The following is a 22,945-nucleotide window of genomic DNA, read 5'->3' on the forward strand; positions in this document are numbered from 1 at the left end:
GACAGATCTGGGGTCTTGGAGCTCACTCGAGCTGGAACCAAGCCATGGCCCTACCTGCCCACCTGCCCTCAGGACACAGCTCCCCAAACCCTGGGCACCAAGACCAACAGATGGTGTCTAGGACCCAGAAGCAGAATACAAAGACTTTGACTCTGTGACCGAGATGGGTGTCAGAAAGGCCCTTCCTCCTAAGTAAGGTTATGCCATAGTACACAAGGCCAAGCCATGTGTGCGTGTGCATGTGTGTGTGTGTGTGTACATGTGTATGTCTGTGCATGCGTGAGCATAGGACCAAGGGGAAGGTGCTGTGCCCCAGAAAAGGAGCAGCGATCATTTCGGTCTACAGCCAGAGACTATGGAGCAAGAAGACCCCCCGCCCCCAATTGGCTGTTTCTGACTCATGAGCTCTCATAGCCCCTTCAAGGTGACTCTAGAGGCAGGGTATTCCTTGTATGTTAGGAACTTTGGGTCCAATACAAATGGGATGGGCAGGGAAGTGTTGTTGCCACTACAGGTGTTATACTCATTGAGAGACCCAGAAACAAGGATGAGGAGCCAAGGGCCTAGAGGGAGGGCCCCCCTGGCCAGACAGTTCCCTCAGCTTGTACCCTAGCTCAGCGCCATGAGGTGGCAGGGCAGAAATGAATGGGTCCCTGGAAAGCCTGCAGGAATTCCACACTCTAGGGTGGCCCCAGCCACTGATCCCTGGGTCCATGTCCCCTCCTGGTGGTAGTAGTAAAGGGGGTCCTTCACTGAAGAAACCAAGGCCCCTGGGAAGCAGGGACAGACTCAGCAAGAACCATGACTGGGGAATGAGGAGTGAGGGAGGTTACATGCCTGGATCTGAGGTTGGAAAGGTATCGGGGGTTGAGACAGGGACCAGCAGCGTTCCAGAGTCTCATACAGGTTCTTGGCGTCCTCAGGTTTAACTTTGGGTACAGGTACCTACCCAACCCAGCCCACCGTCCTCCGCCGAGAGATCTCAGCGGTCCCCTGGATGTAAGGGAACACAAGGATCAGGGGCTGAGCTGGCCACACAGGAACAGGAGGCCGGCCTTTGGCCCCAGGAGCGAGCCAAGGAAGCCGCTAGGTGATCGAGGGTGATTCCTAGCACAGTGAGAACCAACATCTTGGGCGCCTGATGAAGTGACCAGGTGCCTGCACATCCATTTCCTACCCACATTCTCTTCCCGGAGTTGGACGCAGGGAGCTGCTTTGGCAGCGGCCGTTCCTCCCTCCTGGCCTCAGCCCAGAGGTCTAGCCTGGTCCTAACAAACCCACCGGGCCTAGGAGGGTGTTCCCGAAATCTCTTGACTACCAATGGTCTGGCTATTTGAGGGGCTTGTCCTGCTGTGAACAGAACTGGGATTAGTCCAGATCCATCTAGCTGCAAGCATCAAAGGCAGAGCCTCTTGCGTGGCTTAATTGAGGCTGGATAGGAGGTCGTTCTCACTTACAACACTCCAGAACAAAGGCAGGACAGGGAGTTCCCAGGCCCTGAGCCCTCCAAGATTCCCAGTTAAGTTTGCTTACTGAAGCGACTGTCGCCTCCCTCTGTAGTTCAGAGGAGGTGAAGGAGGGGAGTCAGGGCCCCAACAGGCATCAGGATCTGTAATTTAAAGAGAGACCAGGGCCCAAAACTGGGATGTGGAGAGAGAGTGACACAGGGGCACCAACGCTGTCCAGATCTGATGACAAGGGGCAGCAAAGCCCAGGGAGGATCACAGCTGCAGAGGCGGCCCTGAGAGCTTCTCGGAGGACAGGGATGGCAGGGGTGGGGCCCACAGGACTTCACAGGGCCTGGTGAGGTGGGAGACTCTGGGGTAGGGGAGGGGCCGCGGCGCTGCAGGAGGCTGGGATGGATGGAGCCTACGATGGTCACGCTGTGGGGTGGGGGACATACGAGGCGGCCCGGCCCTGTCAGGGGCGTATCCTCCGGTCCCCCACCGGTCTCCCGGCCTCGGTTTTCCCAGTGCGAAGGAGCAGAGTGGGGCAACGTGGGTCTCGGAACCGCCTGCAGGGGGCGCCAGTGAGCGACAACACGTCTGGAGCCCGAGCCCTAGCGGCGGCGGAGACAGCGAGAGCGGGCGCGCGAGCAGCAGGTCAGCCGGGTACCAGGTCCCGGATACTAGGTCTGGGGCTGCGGGGTTCCGGGAGCGCGGCCTGGCCGCTTGGCGCCGTCGGAAGCTGCTGGGACAGGGGAGTTGGGTGGAGGGTGCCCCGTCGCTCCGACCCTTTCTTCCCGCTGCCCCAACTGCGAGTTGGCGGGCTCCCGGGTCCGAGCCCGGCCCCGCGGCAGCCTCGGCAGTGCGCTGCGGCTCGGCGCGGTCACGTCCTAAGCCGGTGGAGGCGCTGTGCGGATCCTCTGGGCAGCCCCGGACCACCCGCAAGGTACGCGTGCGGGAGGAGAAGGGGCGCGGGTGCGGCCGCCGGGGCGGCGGGGTGCAGAGCGGGCGTCTGGACCCGGCCGTCGGGTGCCCGGCGCATCCCGCCCGGGGCTGGGCCAGGGCTCCGGGCGAGGCCTGAAGGAGGCGGGTCGCACCCCGAGGGACGAAAAAGGATTCCCACGGGTGGACGGGCCGGGCGGGCACCGCTATCCGGGGTGAGGCATCCCGAACCGCGAGGCTCAGCATCCGGAACGCTGGGCGCGGCGAGCCCGGGCGTCGGCAACGCGGCACGCCCCGCGCGGGCGTCCTGGGGGCAGAATGGGCGGCTTCGGGGACACAGGAGCGGCCGGGGCCGGCGGGTGTCGGGTGCGCACGGCCGACTGGCTCCGGCCCTCTGCCAGGCTGCCCGGGGCGGAGGTGGGAATGGCGGGAAGGGTGACAGCTCTTGAAGGACTCGTGAGGAGGAGGTCTCAGGCCGCAGAGCGGAGAGCCTGCGTTCTGGACGTTTCGACTTTAACTCCCGGGCTGTACTATGGAAAGAAGAAAGAAGTGGGGGCCCGAGTGTTTCGGGCTGCAGAAGCGGGTGGCGGGTGTCTACCCAGGCCCTGCTTCCCAGGACTAGAGAGAGCGGGGAGGTGGGGGTGGCTCAGGTGTTCAACTGTCCCGTGAGAGAGGGGTCCTGGCTTCCTTGGTCTGCCTCCTTCCCTAACCAGAGACTGCATCCCGACCCAGAAGTCTGCCCTCCTCAGGCCTGGGGCGCTGGACGTCCTGTGCTCTGCTTCTGATGGTCAGCTTCCCTGGACTCCGAGACTGCGCACCTTTCAGATTCTTCATGTCACTCCCGTTCCCAGTGAGTGCTGCCCTGGTGTCCCCACCCTGAGAACCAGGTTGGCTTTGGCTACAGCAGGCCAGGGAAGGAGTCACTGGCTTCATCCTTAGCCCCAAGGGCCTTGGGTAGGGCAGGGAAGGCTCTGTCCTCCTGCGAGGCAGAGCCCCGTCCTGAGTCTCGGCAGACAGGTGCCAGGGGCTCCTCGCTTGTCCGTGTCTGTGCTGGCAACACCTCAGAGCTCAGCGTTTGCCTTTAGGGATCTTCCAGGCTTCTCAGGTTCTGGTATCCCTTGAGCAAATCCTGGCCAACGCCCCTCCCAGCACGTCCCCTCACTGCTGACCGGGTTCTGGCTAGGCTGGCCTCCCCGAGCATGACCTAAGGGCAGCCACAGACATCTGCTAGGAGATGGGCTTGGGCCCAGGCTGAAGAGGGCAATGGCTGGTCTCAAGGGCAACTCATGGGCCAGAGATTTTGATGCCCCAACCTGGTTCTGGACTTGCCACCTCCACTAAGTGGGTCGCCGTGGGCAAGTCACTGCCCTGGGAATTCATTTTCTCAACTGTAGAGCTGGGCTAGTGCTCCTAGCAATGCCTAATATACAGGGATGAGATGAAAGTGAGATGCACTGGGGTGGGAGTTGGCGGCGGCGCTGGGGCAGACCAGAGTCACAGCAGGGGCGCTATTCTTGAGCTGAGGAGCCCTGTAGGAAGGGTCAAGGGGTGACACAAAGGATCAGTGGGCAGAGGGAGGTGAGGACAAGAACTGGCTTGAGAACAAGCATGTGGCTTCAGGGTGTCCGGCAAAGTTCAGGGCCTGTGTACAGGACCACACCCCTTGATGGCTCACAGAAGTAACCTGAAATCCCACAAAACCCGCCTGATCCTGAGCCATCTCAGCCCTGATGATCTGGAATTGCCATCTTGGCATCCTCATGAGATAGATCTGTCTTGTCTGCTGCAACTCTAACCTGCCCCGAGGATTGCGTATACATGAGAGGGACTGATTGTGTAGAAGGAAGGATAGCCAGCCAGCCAGATGGCACTGCTGGGAAGGGTTTTGTTGTGGCGGTGGAGATTCTGCAGATGGGAGACTGCTGTAGTCAGGTTCTGATTTGGTGAGAGCAGAGTCCCAGCCCAGAGGGAAGAGTCATGGCTCTGGGACATCCTGGGTGCTACCAAAGGGTAGAGGGTAACCCAGGGGCCCTAGTTGGAGGAGGAGAGTGGTTAGGAGGATCTAGCTGGTTTTTGTTTTTTGTACCGGGAATCGAACTCATGACTTCTGGCTTGGCAGGCAAGCGCTTATGCCACTGAGCCATATCCCTGGCCCATGGTTAGGAGGATCGAGGGGATCAGCTACCTAAGGCTGGGATCCTAGTCTGTGCTGGGTCCAGATGGGGAGAGAATAGAGTTGTTCCTAGGAGAGTGGTTACCTCCTCAGCAGGACCCGGGGCCCTGAATGATGGGAAGAAACAGTTTAGTGGCAGAGAGGGAGAGCCTACCCTCTGCAACCCGGAAGCCACGAGTTCCTACCAGGGACTGGGGAGGATCCAACCAGCAGCCAGCAGAAGGGGCTGGACGCTAAGGAAGGCAGGACTTCCTATAGCTTTCCAGGACTGCCTCGGGCCTTCTCTGACATGCGGCTGAGCCTTGCACAGGCTGTTTTCTTTGCTAGAGGTTCTCCCACTTCTCTCCTTTCCCGCCTTGTCCAGCTCAAAGACCTGCTCCTCAGAGAAGCCTCCCTCTGGGTCCACGTCCACTCCTGCAGGTCAGGCTTGTTTTGGAAGCTGCTGTACAGGGGCCGGTGCTGCCCTTCTGTGACGCCTGCCTATATGGATGCAGCTGTCACCTGCAGGAGAGGGTCCGCCCCTGGGCTGGAGATGTAAGCCCGTCTGCTGCAGGGGCTTCACTTCTGCCTCACAATGGCCTCTGCAGGCTATGAGCTTGGCTGGGCCAGAGGTGGGAGGGACAGTGGCAGGGCTAAGGTGGGCGATGCTCAGGTTGGTCCCGCTCCTGACCTTTTCCTTCGGGCTCCAGGGCTGCATCGTCGTACCCAAGTGCTAGGGACCCTGTAAGGTTCACAACCTGCCACCTCAGTGTACTCAGCACTGTCCCACCAATAGCCCAGTCTGCAGTCCTGCCCTGGATGCTTTCGGGTCTGTATGCTCAGGACTGCCTGTCCCTCCTTCAGACAGTGCAGCAATACCTGTCATCCGCCATTTGTGGGAGGCGCAGGTGCAGGGTCTATCACGTGATGCTGTCTCACCACAGCCTGTGTACACGTGAGGAGCCGCAGCAGAGGGGAAGCCTCGTGCGCGGGCCTGAGGCAATTGTGTGATAAAGCTGGTGCAGATCCCATCCCAACTATTTTCCCCGCAGGGAGGGCTCCCAGCACCTCTGTGAGGCGTGTCCTCTTGGAGGAGAAGCAGCTGGTGATGGGGTGGGTGGCTGCCTCCAGTGAGGAGGGCTGGGGACCTACAGCCTCTCTGGCATTTGACCTGGACATGTGGGGATGGCCGGGACTATGTCAGGTCCCCTGTGTGGAAAAGGGTGCTGTGGCAAGCCCGATGGCCCTGGGGGCAATGCTGAGGCATCCCGAGGCTAGTCTGTGGCTGGTGGTGTGGAGGCTGCTTCAAGGCAGGCCCAGTGCCTCAGCCTTCAGCTGCAGGGAGTTGGTTCTCCGTTTCTGCCCACATCCTGTCCCCAGGAGCAGAAAACAGCAGCCACATACCCGAAGGCGGTGGAGGAGGGGCCCACAGGGCGCCTGCCCGGGTACCCGGGCCGCAGCCAGCACCAGGTATCAGAAGCGGGTCTATGTGCTCAGGTAGACAGGGAGGGCAGGGGGCTGAGACTTGGCGGTCGCTGAGTTCCAGGCAGCTGTATGCTTGGCGTTTGCAGGAGGGGCTCTGTAGGTGCGAGGGCCCCGGTGGTTCCGGGAGGCTGGCGCCCAGTCACTGCTTGTGGTTTGGGAGCAGGTGCCACCCTGCCCATCCAGATGTGATTCTTTGCTTGGTGCCCCTTCATGATTCTGCTGAGTTCCTGAGAGACATGTTGGTGCTTTTTAACCTCCCTTCCGTGTCTGTCTGCTTTGCCACAGTGACTGTCTCCGTGTGGTTTCTGAAGGAATTCTCGGTGCCCTCTTCCAATGCCCAGTTCTCCCTTCAGCTGCCTGCATGCCTGGAGCCCACCACATCTGCTAGGTTCTTTATTTCAGTCCTTGGGTTTTTCATATCCAGAAGTTTATTTCCTGTTCATCGTTACCTGTTTTTGTTCCTGCCAATAAGTTTCTAAATTCTCATGCCTGTTCGTATTTCTTCATTTCTGTGAGGGTCCAAGATGTCTTCAGAAGTTATTATTTCATTACTCCACTGCCCTTTTGTCTTCTTCAATGAACCGATCTCTGTGGTTTTGATACGGTTGTTTATCTTCCTTAGTCTTAATTTTCCTCCTGTATTCTGAAGTTGGGGTTTGCAGCTCATCTGAAATGGGAGCTGAGATCATGGGGTCAGGGAGTGGCCTGTAGATACCCAAATCACCATAGCAGCAGTCGCCACTCAGGAGTTTCCTGGGCTCTCTCTTCAGGGCTCGCTGCTGTAGGCTCAGGACACAAAGGGTTAGTAGCAGGTGGCACGGAGGGTCCCATGGTCCAGCAGTGGGGATGCTTCCTGGCAACCAGACGAGGGAACAGGTGGACATCGGACATGAGAAACTTGAGAGGACTCTAAGGCTGGGACTCTGGAGCCCAGGGTGGCTGCAGTAGGCAGAGTCTCTGTGCTGTGCTCCACTCCTTGCTCCTGGCCACATCCAGAAGCAGGCGTGTAGGGCACTGCCTAGAAGCCAGCAGGCTGGGCTGCTCTGGCCAGCAGGCTCTAGGGGGTACTGCCACCATCTGGACATGTGTACAGAGATCCTTGCTAGTCTGAGGTACAAAGAGCCGGAAGGGGTGGGGCGGATGTATAGGTTTTGATTAAAAGGAGTTTTAATTAAACTGGCCAGACCAGGTGAGGTGGGCGGGAAGGCAGGAAGAGTCCAAATGCTGGGAATCCTCTGGGGCTGCTCTTTCAAAGCTTAACGCGTGTGTCCCACAGCATGTGTCTGTATTTTACATGGGACAGTGTCTCCCCTCTGCCCCATCCCCAACAAGGGACAATCACTAGGAAATATGACATTATTAACATTTAATTTCCCCTCCCGGCTAGCAACAGATGACTCAAGGATTAATTAGATAGGCAGAGCCCAGCTAGAGGAATAGGAAATTGCCAGATCCTGGCCCTGAACCCCCACTCCTACTCCCAACCTTCCTGTGGCTCGTGGAGGCTTCCAAAGGGAGGGAAGCTTGGAGGAGGCCCCAGAAGTCCCCTGTGGCTGTGTACCACGGTGTTCTCCACCACCCTTCCATGTTCCTGGTAAGGATGAGAAGTCACTTCACCTTTTGGTGCCTTAACTTCCTCGTCTGTAAAATGGGGTTCCTGAGGCCAGCGTACACACAGATATCCATCATTTCCTGAGCTCCACAGCTGCGCAAGCTCTTTAAGAGGGACCAGTGTCATGTCCGGCATTCAGACAGGTGGCCTCCAAGGGAGCTTAGGATCTGGTAGCTCAGTGGTGGCTGCCACCTGCCAGCCAGCCTTATCATTCCCCATTTCTGGCCAGCGAGGCACCAATCTGAAATTGGACCTAGTGGGAGCATATATACCACAGGAAAGGGCTATAACTCAGGGCGCCCCCCAGCCAGCTTTCGGCTGATTTGCCACCTTAAACAGCTGGGCAGCCCTCAAAGATCTCCGGGAGCACACAGCTCCCCGACTCCTCGTCCCGACCTGCCTTGTCCTGCCTCTGGCTCCGGTGATCTGCTGGGCTCGTGGCTGGAGAAGGCATAGCTGACAGGGGATTTTGGTTTAGCAGATACCAGGGTAACCTGTGGGACCCGGGGAGCCTCACCCAGGATGTGCTGGCAGCAGCCAGGAGATCCTGCAGGAATGTCGACGGAAGGGGCAGAGGGGGAGCGGGCCATGCGGAAGGGCCGTGCAGGCTCTGCTGGCAGGAAACTGATGTGTGTTTTTAGCCCCATGCAAGGTTGGCCTAGACAGGAGGGTCAAGAGCGTTCCATGAGACTCTGGGAAAGGAGAAGGAGACTTTAATGTAGTTAAAGTAGCACCATATCCAGTGCTCTTCAACATGGGGATCTAACGCAGAAGGTGGTAGAGAAACCCTTAAGGGGTTCTCAGGCAGGTATCCAAATATCCAAGTACCCAAGACTGTCTGACCAAACAAAGGCTGGGTCATGCCCCTCAAAGGCCCCTTCTAGGGAGCCCTGTCTGGCCTCAGCAGAACACCTTGTCCACGCCTTGTCTGCCATGCCAGATTTCTAGCCTGGTGAGATGGGCTGTGGTGTCTTTCGATGGAGCTTCCCCTAGAGAGAGCCTGAAGGACATCAGATGGTTGTCTTTCCCCAGGAGGCAACAGTGGCAGGAGGCAGGATCCCTGGAGAGTAGAAATTCCCCAGGGGCTCACTGGGCCTAAATGGACAGTAGCCTGTTGCTCCTGCCGCCGGATGTGGGAAGCCGCACTCAGCCATGGGCCAGGATCTGGGTAGGAAAACCGGTCCAGGGCGAGCCCCTACTCCACCAGCACCTGCTGAGCCTAGGTCAGGTGGACCCCTGGTGAATGCTGCTCTGAACTGTGGGCCAGGAGGACAGAAGGACATGGTGCATGTCTGGGAATGGTGACTTAGCCTGGCCTGTCTGCCCGGCACACACTGTGAGCAGAGAGCCAGGGCTCAGTAAGACTCGGCTCTCTCCAACTGCTGCAGGTGGCTCCAGTTTCTGTTGAGGTTTTGGCCTCCCCTCTTTCCTTCTCCTTGGCCCTCCTGTGTCAGGTGATCCATTTCAAGCCTCCTAGCAGGGTGAAAGGGTCTGTTGGTTGCAGGAGCCCCCAAAGGTGGCTCCAGGCTATGGCAATGACAGGACTGCAGTTAGAGGGAAATTTGGGATTTAATTTAACCCTCTGTCAGCTCCTGGCCAACTTGGAGTGTGTGTATAGTGGGGGACCTTGGCCCTGCAAAGAGGCCAGCGACTGGGAGTGACCTTCTACCAGGGTCCGTAGTCCCACTCTATCCATGATATCCCGGAGAAGCCGGGGCAGACATGGCCACAAGAGACAGCCTGTAGCCTTTTGTCTCTGGGCAGGCAGTGCCTGCTGATAATGTGCTCCCTGAGAGTTTAGAATAGAAGAGGGTAGATTTGGGTGCCTCTTAGCTCTCAGAGAGAGGCACTTTAGAGGGGAGAGATGGTTTCACAAGCTGAGGGAGAAACAGCAAGAACTTGGGCTGAGCTCAGGCCTGCTGGGAAAACCAAGACTTTCCATGGTGTCAATTATTCCTCTTTTTATGACATTTGATTCTGGGAGATCCCTTCCAGATCTATTATTCTCACAGACACATGGGTGAGAGCTAAAATGGCCCCATACGCCAGCTGGGGTCCAAGTGCCTCGCTGTATAAACGGGGAAGCAGGGGCCCAGGAAGGAAAACCATTCTTGCCTTACAGTCCGCCAGCAGGTTCTGGCTGGGCACCTGCTCTTCTGACTTCAGTCAGTCATTCCCTGCGTCGTCAGGAGCAGCTGGGGAGAGGGCGTAGGAGGAGAGAGGGGTGGCAGCTCCCTCGAAGGAAAGCAGCCACAGCGCCTCCCCTTCCCAGATGTGCAGCTGGGGACATCAGGAGGCAGCAGGCTCGGGTTTGTGCCTGCTCTGCTGCCTGTGAGGGTGAGTGACTTACAAGACAGGGCCAGCTGGCTCCCCAGACCCCCCTGGACACCTGAGCTCCAGGTGTCTCTGGCCTGTCCCTAAAAGGGCAGCTGGTAGCTCCCCAGAGAGCTTGCTGGGGATAGAACAGGCTGAGGTGGGCTGAAAAACTGGCGTGGTGAGAGAAAACGGGTGGGATTGGAAGAGCTCCACAGGCAAGGCACTTTCAGCGGGGGAAGAAGGGTCGTGGAACTGGCGGTGAGGGCGGGAGACTGGCCAGGCTGCCACAGAAGGCTTGAGAAGCTGGCCATGGGGGGCCAACGTGAGGGGCTTAACATTGACAGATTCTTGGTCCCCTAGGGAAGGGAAAAAAAAAAAAGCACAAATGTGCTGGTCTCCGGCCCCATATCTAGGCCGGGAGGGCTGCGACCTCAGGGCTTGCTGTGGGTGAAATGCAGGAGCCTTGCGCAGCGCAGAAGAGTGAGCCGGATCTTAGTAGGGTTGTAGCCATGGCTCTGTCGACAGTCCCTCCTGCACATACCTGAATGAACCTGAGAGAAGGGGCTGCTTCCTGGGAGGGTCTGCATGAGGGTCTCCACAGGAACTGCGCGGGACCAGGAGGAAGCAGCTCTGCCCAGACCTCCCTGGGCCTAGGTCCTCCTCGGCAGTGGGGGCGAAATTCCAACTCTCCTGGCTTCTGACTGCGACTGCAGCAGACCAGGCAGGCAGCAGGGGAGAGGGGTTCATCCTCAGGGTGTCAGCTGGGCTAAAGGTGGGGTAGAATCCGAAGCAATAGGGTCTTTGGGACCGGGATAGCTCAGCCGCTCACCAGGGCTCTCCTTTTGCAGGTGCCCTGACAACCCCGAAGCTGAACCAAGCCATGATGCAGCCACCGGAAACCCTGGAGAGGGCCTGGCTTCAGGAGCTTCACCTGTGAGAAAGCCTTTGGAGAGCCCCCCACAGGGACGCCCCTGGCTCCTGTGAGGAAGGGGCTCCAGGCCTGGGCCCCTCTGCCCCGGGGCGGGGGAGGCTGGGCTGCAGCTATGGACCGTGAGCTGGCCCAGCCCTCGTCCCTGCTGAGCCCGCCTGTCTGCAGCCGCTCCCGCCATGGTCTCCTCGGCGTACATCACGGTGGAGCTGGTCATTGCCGTGCTGGCCATCCTGGGCAACGTGCTGGTGTGCTGGGCCGTGTGGATCAACAGCAACCTGCAGAACGTCACCAACTACTTTGTGGTGTCCCTGGCAGCGGCCGACATCGCAGTGGGTGTGCTCGCCATCCCCTTCGCCATCACCATCAGCACCGGGTTCTGTGCTGCCTGCCATGGCTGCCTGTTCTTCGCCTGCTTTGTCCTGGTCCTCACGCAGAGCTCCATCTTCAGCCTCCTGGCCATCGCCATTGACCGCTACATCGCCATCCGGATCCCTCTGCGGTGAGCCAGGGGCTGGGGTTTACGCCTGTGCAAGGGTCTGCTGTGGCCACGGTCTGGTCTGTGGTGTCAGCGTAGGGGGCTGAGGACAGGGCCCTGGGGCTCCCAGGGTCTTCCCGGGGCTGGCAGGTGGGCAGCCATCACACCCATCGGGCTGATCCCTACGGGCACTGAGTGCCCGGCCTCCTTGGCTTCCCCCGGGTCACATGGGAAGGTTACACCTGGGCTGTTCTTTGGACATCAGAGCAAAACTCCCTGTGAGATGCTGGGGGGCAGGCACAGGAAACCGTAGGACCTCAGCTAGGAGCCATCTGCTGCCTGCCTGCCTTACCCCTGCTCCTCTGGGCTGGCCTCAGCATAAACATCAGGAGAATGACCCAAAGAGGGGAAGTGACTTGGCCAGATGCCACAGTGAGTCATTTGGACTTACATGCAAATTATGTTGCTTCTCAGGTCACCAAGGACTCAGCCTGCACGGGGCTGGTTGTGGGAGGGGGGTTTTACAGGGTATCTTTTGTGAAGTGACTTCAGCCAAGTATTGTGTAAGTGAAGACATTCCGGGAGGCTGAGTTTCCTTGGTGTGGCCTCCACCTACCCAGGCTACAGATGAGCTAGAAAGTGTATCCCTCCCCTCAGGGGCCCTGGGGCCGCCTGTTCCTCCTCCTCGCTCCTCCACCACAAAGCTGGGTCCACAGCCACAGTGGCTACAGGCCCTGAGGGAGGTCTCCCTGACTGGGGAGCGAAGTGTTCAGTCCCCGTGGTCAGTTCTCCCAAATAGATGGGGTACCCACCTCAGGAGGGAGCCCCCACACCCTCACTCTGGGCTGAGAGTGCCCCAGGAAGGAGGAGGACAAAGTTCAATGAGAAAATGGAAATTCAGAATGTCAAACCCAAAGAGGCCTCCGAGGTCACTTCTTTCCTCTCATCTTCTTGATGGAAAAACGAGGCTCTGAGAAGGGAGGCGGCTCTCTCAGGGCCACACAAGTTGATGGCAGAGCTGGGACTAGACTTGAGATAAAACGTAGCCTGCCACCACTGAGACAGCACCCCTCAGGGAGAGCACGGGCTGCCCAGACCCTCAGAGGCTGCGGTTGGTAGGCTCGGCCATCGCCTGAGCCCTAAGGGGGAAGCAGGCACCCACCTCAGGCTGCTCAAAAGAGGTGGAACCTGGACCTCATGTGGCCCTGAATCCTCATCAAAGGAGAAAAGGCTGGTCCTGAAAGGGGGCTGAATTGGAGGTGGTCTGACTCAGGGCACAGTGTGTGGACTTAGCCTGGGACCTCACCGCCCTCGTCTCTTGTGCGCGGAATCCCTGTTCATCAGTGACAGCTGAGAGCAAGGAAGCCGGGTTGTGTGTAGGTGCCAGGGGGGCCTGCGTTCACGCAGGGGCGGGCACTCAGGGGAATCAGTAGCCTAGCTTTCACTTTCTTCTCTGATTCCAAGGGCAACAACATTCTGGGGCGAGGTCAGGGCAGCTGTTCTCAGTTTAAAGACCTCAGCGTTGTTTTCCCCATGGGTGCCTCTCTCTTCTTCCTCATCGCTAAAATTTTCTGAGATTCAACAGAATGGATTCCTGAAGTAGTGGGATGGGACATGCCGTGTGGCTGTGGAAAGTCAGCCGCCATTCTCTGGGCCCATTTCCCCATCCAGAGCAGGGGGATAGGTCCTTCTGTCTCTGAGCTTACAGAAGCTTTGAGGGTCCATTGGGTGGATGGGAGTGATGAGACTAGGCAGGTGGGGGTCAGCTTTTTTTTTTTTCAGTACTGGGGGTTAAACCCAGGGGCTCCACGCTGAGCTACTTTTCCTGAGCACACTTCCCCTTTTGAGATGGCCTCACTAAGTCCCTAAGTTGCCAAAGGTGTGCTGGAACTCAGAATGATCCTCCTGCCTTGGCCGCCCAAGGTGCTAAGGTTACAGGTGTGCACCACCGCGCCTGATCTGCTGCTCTTTCTTTAGCTGCTGAAGGTTTGGAGCCATGTCTCTGCCCTAACTCTGGTCTGCATTCCAGACTATCAGGATCTCTCAAAGCTGACCCTCTGTTCTCCCTGGACCTTGGGCCATTTGAGCTCCGCTGGGTCAAGCTTTAGAAGGTTTAGGCTGGTCTCCTCGGCAGAGATGCCTTTGATGCTCCTCCGGCCCCCCAGGCAGAAGGTGTAACAGTTGTCAAAGGATGTTAACGCTGCATCTCTTGTGATCCTTTTGGCCCAGCATTGAGGCTAGCATGGATGTTACGATCCTCGTGTTACGGGGAGGCCAGAGCCAGGGAAGGGCATGTATCTGTCTTCTGACGTGGGTGGACTCTGGAGCCCTTTGCACTGTTCCGGTCCCCTGGGTCCCTTCATTTTCCTATTCTTAGAAGCCCCTGGCCACTGAGCATGAGGAAGGGTCTGTATGGAGGCTCCTGAGCGCAAGCTGGGCCTACAGAGAACTGGATGGAAGCCAATGAGAACCAGGCGTTCATGGCTCACCCCACCAGAGGTGCTGCCTAGCTCGGAGTCCCCCTTCCTCCTTTGTGCCCCTTAAGAATGGGAATCCAGCCTCTCCCCCACCATCTGCTGTTCCACTGAGGAAGGTCCACAGGGTTACTCTGAGGTCTAGTCTTGGAAGGCCTGGCCGCAGGCCTGCACCACACGTCTGTAACTTTTTTTTTTCCTTTAGAATTCAGCTTCAGAGCTGGTTGGGGTAGTGTAGGCCTGTAATCCCCGCATTCAAGAGGCCGAGGCTGAGGATTGCTGTGAATCTGAGGCCAGCCTGGGCTGCACAGTGAGTTCAAGACCAGTCCGCACAACATAGTGAGACCCTGTCTCAAAAAAGAAAGAAAAAGATCAGCTTCAGAACAAGCTGTTTCCTCTCTCCCAAATAGAGGGACCCTGTTGGGATAGGGCAGGGCCTGGTGAGTGAGGAAGAAGCCAGGCCAGAGAAAGAGGTGCAGCTGTCAATGTCTTTGGAGGATAGAAGCCCTGGGTGAGAGATGTGGCCTTCCTTCCGCAGGAAACCTTTGCACCACTCTCTCCTGTCTCCCACACCAGCCCCTGGTGGGTTCTGTGAGTCCTGAGGAACAAGCCCAAGGACAAGGCGGTGTTATGCCAAGGAGGTCCTATCGTAGTGACTCGCCCTGACTTCTTACAGAGAAGGATCAGGGAGGCAGCTCGGTGAAAAAGCATGTTCTTGGCAGGGGCAAAGCCATGGGTTCAAACCTCAGCACTGTAAAAACAGAGAAAAATGTTTCTTCTTTGGCAAGACTTTCCAAGTGGACAGGAGGAGGGGGCGGTACATAGCTTAGTACTTGCCTTGAGTTGCAAGGCTGTGGGTTCCATCCCCAGTACGTAGAAATGACTAAATAAATAAAATAAAGAGGCAGGATTGGGAGGATGAGCCCCATGGGGGGGAGCATTACAGCATGCGTGAGGTCTCAATGCCATGCATGTGGGGGCAGGTGTGTCAGAAGGAGGGTGAAAGCTTGGGCAGAGGCCCTGAAGGGGAATGACCGTGACCGTGTGTGCTGTGGGCCGGGGTGGGGGTGGGGGCGCCCTGGCTGTTGAGAGACGGAGGACAGGAGCTGAGTGGGCAGGGAGGGCGTGAGGCTGACTCAGGCCTGTCCCCGTCCGGGGAAGGAGTCCAGGGTTCCCCGTCATCAGAGGCTCTTCAGTTCCGGGATCACTGACCCCTGGGGATAACTGAGGAAAGCTCCATGCTGTCCTCGGGGGTGCAAATGCTCATACCCCTGTGTGGAATCGGGCAGAACATTTTTGGACCATAGTCTGAGGCCCCCCTGTGGGTGATTGGGGTCCTCAGGGAAGGCCAGCTGCAGCCTAGAGGACGGGAACGCAGACGGCACCCTGTCTTGGTTACTTTTCTCTCGTTGCTGGGACAAAATACCTGGTGCCCAAAATTAAGGAAGGAAAAGTTTATTTCGCTTACAGTTTGTGGAGGTTTCAGTCCATACTTGGCAGATCACAAGGCAGAGTGGCGCACGGCAGAGGGCTACGGCTCATGGCGGCAGAACACAGCCAAAGCAACAAGCACACACCAGGTGGAATGGCAAGAAGCGCCCTCTTCCTCTCCTTTACATATGCAAACTGTCCACCCCGGGGAGGGTGTAGCGCTCACACCCATAGTCAGTCAAACCCTAAAAGCCTGCCCCGTGACCACATGAGGCTTTGGGGGGACACCCAAACACAAACCATAACACACCCTAAAAGGGGCTGGCAGCTGCCCTGGCTGTCACATCCTCTGGCACCCCCCGGCTCCCTGGAGTGGCCCGGTGATGTGCTGGATGGCCTCGGCAGCCCTCGCAGCAGGACTGTCTATATCTGCAGGTGAGAGGGCTGAGCGTAACCTTGTTATTCACAGACATCGCCCAGGGGACACGGCTGGGCCGTGCCATGGTCTGGCTGTGGTTCGCTTTGGGTCTTGATGCTCCCTCAGGCCCCTGAATGCCTGGATTGGAGACTCCCAGCTTCAAGGGCTTTGTTTTGAATAACAGAATTAATCTATTTCAGTGTCGTGGAGTTTGTTTGCTCGTGGTCCTTGCACATGTCAGGCAAGTGCTTGAATTCAGTCCCAGCCCTTTCTGATAGATATTAATTGCACGTGCTCAAACATTAGAAAACAACAAGAGATATATAGTGAGAAGTTGCCCCATGCTCCCTCCTCCCCGCAGCACCCTTCCCAGAGGCAGTGGTGGGAATCCTTTGCCTATGCCCAAGCGCTACTCATGTTTGTTTTGTTTCTGTCTCCAAAAGGGGCTTTCTTTTGAGACTTCCCCTCACGGATTCCCTCATCTTTAAAAGTAGACAACTGGATGGACCAGGCATTTCCATGCTATGTTCTCAGAACTTTCCAGGCCCAGTTCTGGTCACGCCCCCAGCTCATGAGTTCATTAAGTATCAATTAAGCACCGCCCCTCTTGTCTGGCGGCTCCCCCTGCATAGCTGCTTGGACATGCAGGCAGAAGAGCTGTGTTGCTGGAGCACAGTATGTTCTCCCCTGGGTGCAGGGGCCCCGCTGGGTGACCAGTTGCTCCTGCTGGATCACCTCAGACAAGAAGCTCATCACTGCCTCAGCAGCCCATTTCTCCTATGAAAAGTCCTCACTTACCCCAGGTCAGAGCCCGTGTCCCTGGAATTTCCACGCAGTGATTCAGCATCCCGTCTTATGAAGCAGAGCTCACAGATCCAGGGTGCTTAGTTCCATTTTACAAATGAGGAAACTGAGGGTCAGCAAGATGAAGGGACACACATTCTGTATTCACAGGGACGTGCCAGGGCTGGCAGCCAGGCAGAGATACGCTTTTCTCAGGAAAGATGCCAACAGTAATGGAGCCTCCTGTTCAATGGGGCTTATACAAAGTACACAGTAGAGTACTAAGAACGGCGTTGGGTACAGAGTGAGTGCTACCTTAGTATTAGACGGAGGGTGGGGAAGCCTGTGCTTTAAGTCTCTACAACAGGAGACAGGGCAGTGCCGGGTCTCTTGCTTGGCAGAAATGGGCAGGTCCATGGCGCTTCTCCTGCAGAGGCCCTGTGGAGGTGACCAAGCCCTGCAGAGTGGATGTGTGGAACTCCTGAAGACTGGCCTGCCCAGATTCCGAACTGACAGGATTGAGGATGTAGCTTGGTGGTGTAGTGCTTGCCTGGCACACGCAAGGCTTTGGGTTTGATTCTCCAGCACTGAAAAAAAAAAAAAAAAAAAATTGAAAGAAAGAAAGAAAAGCATGAGAGAATCAGAACTGACAGACTTACCTTGGCCTGAGTTGTGTCTGGGCCCCTAAATGTTCCCCATTTCTCAACTTGGGCTTTAGTTCACCCACCTATAAGATAAGGAGGGTGGAATAGATAAGCCATCAGAAGACACTAGCTCATTTGTTCATTTGAATACACTGACAAAATAAACCTTTGGAAAGTTAGCCCAGAAAATCAGCTTTCTAGCCCGCCTTGATATCTGGTAATGCAGGGAGCTGTGTGTGTGTGTGTGTGTGCGTGTGTGTGTGTGTGTGTGTGTGTGTGTGTGTGTGTGTAGTGTTGGGGATGGAACCCAGGACTTTGTGCATGCTCTCTTTGTGCAGGTAAATGCTCTAACTCTAGGCTCGTATTTTGAATGGCAGCAAAGACAAGATAAACACCCAGCAGTCTACCTAAAACACACATGTGTTTGCCACCCATGGTCTGTACCTTCCTGTGGATGTTTCCAATGCTGAAATTAAGTAGATTGCACTTTTCTTAATACCTAGTGCACATCCCTGTCCCAAGCGGGCAATGCAGCGATCGATGCCCTTCCCCTAGGGGCTCTCAGCAAGAGGGAGGAAACTTTTCTGAGAAGGTATCTACCCTGAACTTGATGGATGAGTAGCTCCTGCCAGGTACAGGGGAGAATCAAAATGTAAACAGAAGATCATCCTTCAGAAGTTACCTTTCTTGGAGAGACTTCACTTTTTTTTTGAGACAAGGTCTCAATATGTAGTTCAGACTGGCCTTGAACTCACTGTGTAACCCAGGCTGGATCCAGAACTTGCAGCACAGTGATCTTCCTGCCTCAGCCTCCTAAGTGCTGGAGTTACAAGTATGCACCACCATGCCTGGCAAGACTTCATTTTTTGAGAGCCCATTCTTTCACAAAAGCAATGCCACCTTTTCTACAGGACATCGCTATGCTTTCAGGCCGGTTATCAAGCCATTCCCCCGTGTGTGGGACTTGGAATCAGTAGGCTTGGGTTTTCAGACACTTCAGGAATACTGAGTGTCTTTGGACAGACTGGTGTTCTTTGGACCCCAGCGTCTCATCCAAGTGTTTCCTCTTGAATATTAAGGTTAGCGTATAAATGTCAAGACATAATTATCTTATTTATTTCCAGAAAGTGGTGGGTGGGTTTGGAAGGGAGATGGCATCTCATTTGACCTCCCTTGGGACCTCTACTCCTTCTTTATCCTTGGGCAGCCTCTACTTGGGGGTCTGTGGGCACCCAAGTCAAATGGGGAGGAAAAGGCAAGAAGTATACAAGGCTCAGACCGTCACAGGTCTGATCCAGCTGGTTCTGCCCCCAGCTAAGGTGCCCCTGCTCTGGACCTGTTCCTGCTCTCAGGGAAGCATGTTGTCGCCTCAACTAAGGTCAACCAGTGTGACGTGGTACTTTTCCTCCCTCCTCCAACTCACTTATTGTTTCTCTTGAACCAAATGCAGATTAAGTCTCAGGACTACATCTAAGACGAATAGTCACCTGAACGTGTGTACAGTGGTTTCCTTTTTTTTTTTTTTTTTTCCTGGAGATAGGGTCTCCCTATGTAGTGCGGGCTGGCCTCGAACTTGCAGTGACCCTCCTGCCTTGGCCTCCCAAGTTCTGGGGTTCCAGGCGTGCGCCACTGTGCCCGGTACTGGTTTCCGTTTCAAGGGTGCCTGTTTTCCTGCTTCCTCCCAGCAGCCTGTGGGAAAAGCAAGGTCCACAGCCTCACTTAACAGAAGAAGGTGCCAGGGCTGGGAGACAGGAAGTGACTGTCCCAAGACCCTATAGCCAACGAATGGGGGAGCAGATGGGCTGCAGCTCTGTCTGGCTGGCTGGCTTGCTTGCTTTCTCTTTCTTCCTTCTTTTCCTCCCTCCTTCCTTCCTTCTCTTTCCTTCTTTCCATCCCTTTCCTTTCCCTTCCCTCTTTCTCTTTTTTTCCCCTTTGTATTCTTTTTTCTTTCTGTCTTTCTTTCCAGTACTGGGAATTGAATCCAGGACCTTCACACTGAGGTATATCTCGAGCCCCTTAAACATTTTTTTTTATGAAAAATTTTGAAACAGGGTCTTGCTAAGTTGCCCAGGCTGGGCTTGATCTTGTGATCCTCCTGCCTCAGCCTTCACCACACCCAGAAGTCCTGGGTTTCTTTACTCCTGGCCCTGACTAGCCCTGCTTTCTCAGCCTCTGATGCTGGTCTCCTGTCCCCAGGTACAATGGCTTGGTCACCTGCACGAGGGCCAAGGGCATCATTGCGATCTGCTGGGTGCTGTCATTTGCCATCGGCCTGACACCCATGCTGGGCTGGAACAACTGCAGCCAGCCGAAGAGGAAGGAGAACGAGTCACAGGTCTGTGACGAGGGCCAGGTGACCTGTCTCTTTGAGGACGTGGTGCCCATGAACTACATGGTGTACTACAACTTCTTCGCTTTTGTGTTTGTGCCCCTGCTGCTCATGCTGGGCATCTACTTGCGGATCTTTCTGGCAGCCCGGCGACAGCTGAAACAGATGGAGAACCAGCCTCTGCCGGGGGAACGGACTCGGTCTACACTGCAGAAGGAGGTCCACGCCGCCAAGTCACTGGCCATCATTGTAGGGCTCTTCGCGCTCTGCTGGCTGCCCTTGCATATCATCAACTGCTTCACCTTCTTCTGCCCCCAGTGCAGTCATGCCCCGCCCTGGCTCATGTACCTGGCCATCATCCTCTCCCACAGCAACTCCGTTGTCAACCCCTTCATCTATGCCTACCGCATCCGTGAGTTCCGCCAGACCTTTCGCAAGATCATTCGCAGCCACATCCTGAGGCGGAGGGAACTCTTCAAGGCAGGGGGCACCAGTGCCCGGGCCTTGGCAGCGCACAGCTCTGAGGGAGAGCAGGTCAGCCTCCGGCTCAATGGCCAACCCCCGGGGGTGTGGGCCAACGGCAGTGCCCCTCATCCCAAGCAGCGGCCCAACGGCTATGTCCTGGGGCTGGTGAGTGGAGGGAGTGCCCAAGGGTCCCGCGGGGATGCCAGCCTCTCAGACGTGGAGCTGCTCAGCCATGAGCATAAAGGAACGTGTCCAGAGTCCCCCAGCCTGGAGGACTCCCTGGCCCAAGGCGGAGCAGGAGTGTCCTGATGGCCCATAGAGTCTGCTCCTTCCGGCAGGAAGGAAATTCTGTCTTCTGTCACGCTGGGAGAAGAGACTAACTGTGCCCAGAGGCCTACGGGCATCTGGTTCCCACTCTGGACGGAGATGAGGGAGCCCCAAGCTGGAGCAGCATGAGGCCCAGCAAAAATAGTGGGGTCTGAGGAAGCAGATGTTTTGTGCTCTGAGGCCCTGCGACTAGGCCAGGGCTGCAGCCCCAGCAGCATGTTGGCTGAGCAGGGTCCGGCCCCCGTTCCAGAAGCATCTAGTGGTCCCACCTTGTCTGCAGAGCAGCTGTGGCTTAGCAGACTGGGTTGACCTCCGGCCAGGCAGCAGCTGCAACAGACCTCCTGCCACGCACACCACCCTCCCAAGACTCTCTAGGGCTCAGGGAACTGCTGGCCAGGGATGACGTTTGAATATGTTTTCCAGGAGAAGATATGTGCAAGGAAATCCTTTTTATTTTATTATCCTCCCTGCCTGTCTGCTGCTAACCTGGCACCAGGAGTCCGCCCAGGAAATCTCAGGCAGCCCTTTCCACCTGCTGGGAGCTACCATGCACTTAGTCCCAGGGCCATCTCTTGGGGCAACAAACCTGGGCTGGACGATGGGGAGTTGTGACGGGAACAGGGCCAGGATGTGGCTAGGCCTCTCCTGTGGCTGGCAGGCCATGGGCCTGTGCCTGGATAGCTCAGAGCTGCCCAATTAGAGCCCCTGTCTAATTGCCTGTTCTACTAAAGGGGATGTTTCGTTTGTTTGTTTATTTTTTTTCTGAGATAAAATAAAAATGAGCCACATGGTGTTTTAAGTTTTTCCAATGAGAATGGTGTCTGAGTTCCTTTCCCTTCTCCATAGCTAGGCCTGGGAGTGTGTTGATTATGTGTGAGCGAGTGTGTGTGTGTGTGTGTGTGTGTGTGTGTGCGCGTGCGCAGATGGACAGACAGACAGGAGATACCCTCCCTGTCCTAGGGCCTCCTGACCTCCAGGGACAACCACATACCCATGCCGATGCCTCCTGCAGTCCTGTAGTCTCCGCTCCGTGAGCAGTGCAGGAAAACAGGGTCTTTGCCCAGCTGCCTCCCCCAGGGTCCCAGCCTCTCGGGCCCCAGCTGCTCATGGTGAGAAGACCGGCTCATCCCTCCCGTGCTTGCTTCCTGGCATCCTGAGAGGAAGAGCCCCCTGTGGATCAGCTTCTCAGAACTGTGTCCCCCACTCCCCACCCCACCCGTCAGTGGAGAGGTCACCGAGGTATCCGGAAACAGATCTGGACTGGGGCTGAACTGCCTTCACCTTCCTCCACTTGCAGAAACCTGTGCGGAATATGGCGTTGTCTTGCCCTGACACCGGCCTCTGGGGCCCCCTGCCTGAGGACGCGGTGCCTGCTCCTGTGAGGGTGAAGTCTGCCTGGGGTTGGCAGGCATCTGTGATTGTTCCCAGTCTGGTTCTGAGGGCCAGTTTGGTCTCAGTCAGGTTGGGATTTGGGAAAGGAGTATTAGAACTTCACAGGTAATGCTCACACAGCCCTGGGAACTCCATTTCACAGGTGATTAATAAACTCAGAGAGCTAAAGTCCTTGCCCCAGGTCACAGTGGCAGAGTGAATTTAAAACCCAGGTCTGTCTGATGGTAAAATCCATGCTTTTTTTTGCTTCTTCTTTTCATTAACAGAGAATGAACTATTTCAAACAAACTGAAAAGCATGAAATAATCCCATATCCCCCACCACTCTGCTTAAGAAATGAAACAACTGCAGTTGACACATAACCCCTCCTGACACTACCCTGTAGCCTGAGCTTAGAGACAACTGCTTTCCTGAATGCGCTTTTGTCCCGTGGCGCGTCTGTACATTTGCACTGTGTGGCGGTGTGTGTGCATGGTAGTTATCTCTAACTGCCCGTCAACCAGAGGTCCTCGCAACTCCCTGCAGCACACCTGAGAGCCACATAGGAGTCTGTGAGTCCCAAAGTCTGAGCCCTTTTCCAGAGACTGGATTAACCGGCCAGTGCCTGCCCCCGCCCCAGGCTCTCACAGACAGCCAAAGCTGCAAAGCACTTGTATAAATAGAGTCCTCGCCCATCCACACCACTTCTCTTCCCCTACGCACGTGGATCTGTGCTGACTACTGGCAGAGAGCAAGGCGGTGGCCTGGGCTGTGCCGAGGAGGCCAACGGGAAGGGTACCGTGAGTCCTCATGACCAGTGAGTGGAGGACAGACTTGAAAGAGCCACAAAGGCAGGGAAGAAAGAAGCATCCTCACTCCAGCCTTTTCCAACACCTTGGGAATTGAGCTTTGGGTACTGGGCTGCAGAGGTGCAGGCTTTGGGGTTGGTGAGGGGAGGGTCTGGGCATTGGAAAGGCTTCCGGGTACAAGCGCACCCCAAGTCCTTTCAAGACCACCCCAGCCCAGCTCTGGAGCCCAGGCCTCCTTGGGTCCGCAGCGGCCCAGTGTCCCATCCGCCCCCACCATGGGCGCCCACTCTAGCTGGCCGAGGGTGAGCACTCAGGCACAGATGCACACATGCATGTCACTCCTCTGACCCCCAACACCACACGGGGTGCACACATGGACTTACTTGCTTCTAGCGCCCCCCTCAGCGGAGTGAGTGCCCGAGAGGAGGTGTGAAGACGGGAAGAGCAGGAGCAGCTCCTGCGGCCTTGTCCAAGGGCCCCTCTGCGCTCTCTCTGTCGTCTCACAGGGCTGAGAGCGGACAAAATGCTTCATTTGG

General features: G+C 56.5%; 1 protein-coding gene across 7 annotated transcripts; it reads left to right on the forward strand.

Annotated features, from left to right (window-relative positions):
• The first annotated feature begins 1,546 nt into the window (after positions 1-1,546).
• On the forward strand, positions 1,547-21,041 carry Adora2a (adenosine A2a receptor). 7 transcript variants are annotated; one of them, XM_005396386.2, is made up of 5 exons: positions 1,547-2,391; positions 3,101-3,237; positions 10,801-10,885; positions 11,049-11,382; positions 19,305-19,393. In XM_005396386.2, the coding sequence occupies exons 1-4, from the start codon at positions 1,859-1,861 to the stop codon at positions 11,350-11,352; spliced, it is 1,059 nt and encodes a 352-aa protein (XP_005396443.2). In that variant the 5' UTR covers positions 1,547-1,858; the 3' UTR covers positions 11,353-11,382; positions 19,305-19,393. The 7 variants fall into 7 exon arrangements, with proteins under 7 accessions (XP_005396443.2, XP_013375778.1, XP_013375776.1 ...); XM_013520324.1 differs by having other exon boundaries at positions 3,137-3,237; XM_013520323.1 differs by lacking the exon at positions 3,101-3,237 and having other exon boundaries at positions 2,307-2,391; positions 19,305-21,041.
• The last annotated feature ends 1,904 nt before the right edge of the window (positions 21,042-22,945 follow it).

The sequence above is a fragment of the Chinchilla lanigera genome, unplaced genomic scaffold (genome assembly GCF_000276665.1).
Source record: "Chinchilla lanigera isolate Chin_1 unplaced genomic scaffold, ChiLan1.0 scaffold00054, whole genome shotgun sequence".
NCBI lineage: Eukaryota > Metazoa > Chordata > Mammalia > Rodentia > Chinchillidae > Chinchilla > Chinchilla lanigera.